The 1,982-nt window shown below is 37.6% G+C and overlaps 1 protein-coding gene across 1 annotated transcript; it reads right to left on the minus strand.

Moving 5' to 3' along the window:
* Positions 1–404: 404 nt before the first annotated feature.
* On the minus strand, positions 405–1,541 carry LOC113635319 (chitin biosynthesis protein CHS5-like). Its single transcript, XM_047809729.1, has 5 exons — positions 1,467–1,541; positions 1,292–1,391; positions 1,110–1,128; positions 695–989; positions 405–602 (listed from the first exon to the last, which is right to left on the minus strand). Exons 2-5 carry the CDS (start codon positions 1,294–1,296, stop codon positions 559–561), a joined length of 363 nt encoding a protein of 120 aa, XP_047665685.1. The 5' UTR covers positions 1,297–1,391; positions 1,467–1,541; the 3' UTR covers positions 405–558.
* Between the last annotated feature and the right edge of the window lie 441 nt (positions 1,542–1,982).

Genomic DNA, 1,982 nt, shown 5'->3' on the forward strand with positions numbered 1-1,982 from the left:
GGTCCAAAGACCTGCATGGTAGGTTGATTGGCATCTCTGGAAAATTGTCCGTGGTGTGTGTGTGTGAGTGTGAATGAGAGTGTGTGTGTGCCCTGCGATGGGTTGGCACTCCATCCAGGGTGTATCCTGCCTCAATGCCCGATGACGCCTGAGATAGGCACAGGCTCCCCGTGACCCGAGAAGTTCAGATAAGCGGTAGAAGATGAATGAATGAATGAATGTATTTCTATAAATGTTTTTTTAATATTGATTCACATTCTCTGTAAAAATAATAACACAATATACAATACATGGACTAACATATGAACACAGGTCAGTTTTGTAAAGATAGAAATAAGTTTATACGATAAAATAGGTCATCATTTGCAGGTAAAAGGAGTTTATGCTTTATTTTTAACATAACAAGCTGCATTTTGATTCTTAATAACTTCAAGAAAAAGAGAAGCTGTTGTTAAAAAATTGTAATTGTTGACAAATTGCAGTGGTATAAGAATAAAAAGCCACATGTGGATGTGCTGTTATAGGAACTCTGCTTTATCATGTCACCTCTTTATAATGTTACTCTAACAGTAAGACGTGTGCTGTGTTTTCTTCCCATGAGGCTGAAAATCAAGACAAAAACACACATCGATAAGGATTGGATTTAATAACTAAAAAGGTTAATTATGGGTGTTAATGAGTGAGGTGACGTCACCTCTGTTAGAGTCCTGAACATCTCTGTTAGACTCCTGAACATCTCTGTTAGAGTGCTGATCATCTCTGTTAGAGTCCTGAACATCTCTGTTAGACTCCTGAACATCTCTGTTAGAGTGCTGATCATCTCTGTTAGAGTGCTGATCATCTCTGTTAGAGTCCTGAACATCTCTGTTAGAGTCCTGAACATCTCTGTTAGACTCCTGAACATCTCTGTTAGAGTCCTGAACATCTCTGTTAGACTCATGAACAGCAGAGAGCTCCAGAGAAGGGTACGTATCTACTCTGTCTAGAAACTCCACATAATAAACATCACCACTATCACTGTCATTACCATCACCATCAGCATCACCACCACCATCATCATCATCATCATCATCATAAATAATAATCATCACCATTCATTTTGGACTCACATTTATTTTCCTGGACAATCTAGAAAACAAATAGATTAAAAACATTTTATTCATTTACTACAAACTCATAAAACTTCATTCTGCATTAAAATCATTTACTTGTATTTTTCTGACCATTCGTAACAGATTGTACCTTATTTTTAATTGACAGGTGAAGATGTATTACTAAATCTGTGACTTACTGCATTAATTTGTAGATGAGAACTCCAATAACGCCAACACAGTGAAGGAGAACCAGAGAGAGAGAGAGAACCAGATGAGGGTCTGTAGTGTGTCCACATTCTGGGAAATAAATCAAATAAAATCAGATTAAACTACAAAAGCATAAACATTTATCAGCCCACTGTAGATACCTACCTGAAAGGCTATGATTAAACAGGTGCGTGTCAACACCCAGGTTGTCGGAACCAATGCACTGCAGAGTGGGTGTGTCTATAAATGATTGACGGATTGTAATAAAGCTGTTTAAGCTCGTGTTACACACAGACCCACGTAGATAGACGTCACCTCAGATGAAGAGAGAGTTTGAACAGAGAAACTCCATTCCAGTGTAGGAGATGGATTTCCACGAACCTCACAGGAACACATGATGAAATCCTGAGTGCTGTTACAGCTGGAGGATGGAGAGACCTGAGGAGCATCTGAGAGGAGGGGGGGGGGGTTTCCACAGGTTATATTTTACAAATTTTTATTAAAATCTTTATTTAAATTTTTTGGACTAAAATGTTTCTATTTGAAATTGAATGTTTTTACTTTTTATACTTTAAAAATATATTTTAATGAAATAAAATTGTATTGTGTTGTTTATGTAAAAAATAAAACCTCCTGACTCGTGGCACACGCACTCTGTGTTGGTGATGTGCATGATGGAGG

This window comes from Tachysurus fulvidraco, unplaced genomic scaffold, assembly GCF_022655615.1.
Source record: "Tachysurus fulvidraco isolate hzauxx_2018 unplaced genomic scaffold, HZAU_PFXX_2.0 HiC_scaffold_312_np12, whole genome shotgun sequence".
Taxonomy (NCBI): Eukaryota; Metazoa; Chordata; class Actinopteri; order Siluriformes; family Bagridae; genus Tachysurus; species Tachysurus fulvidraco.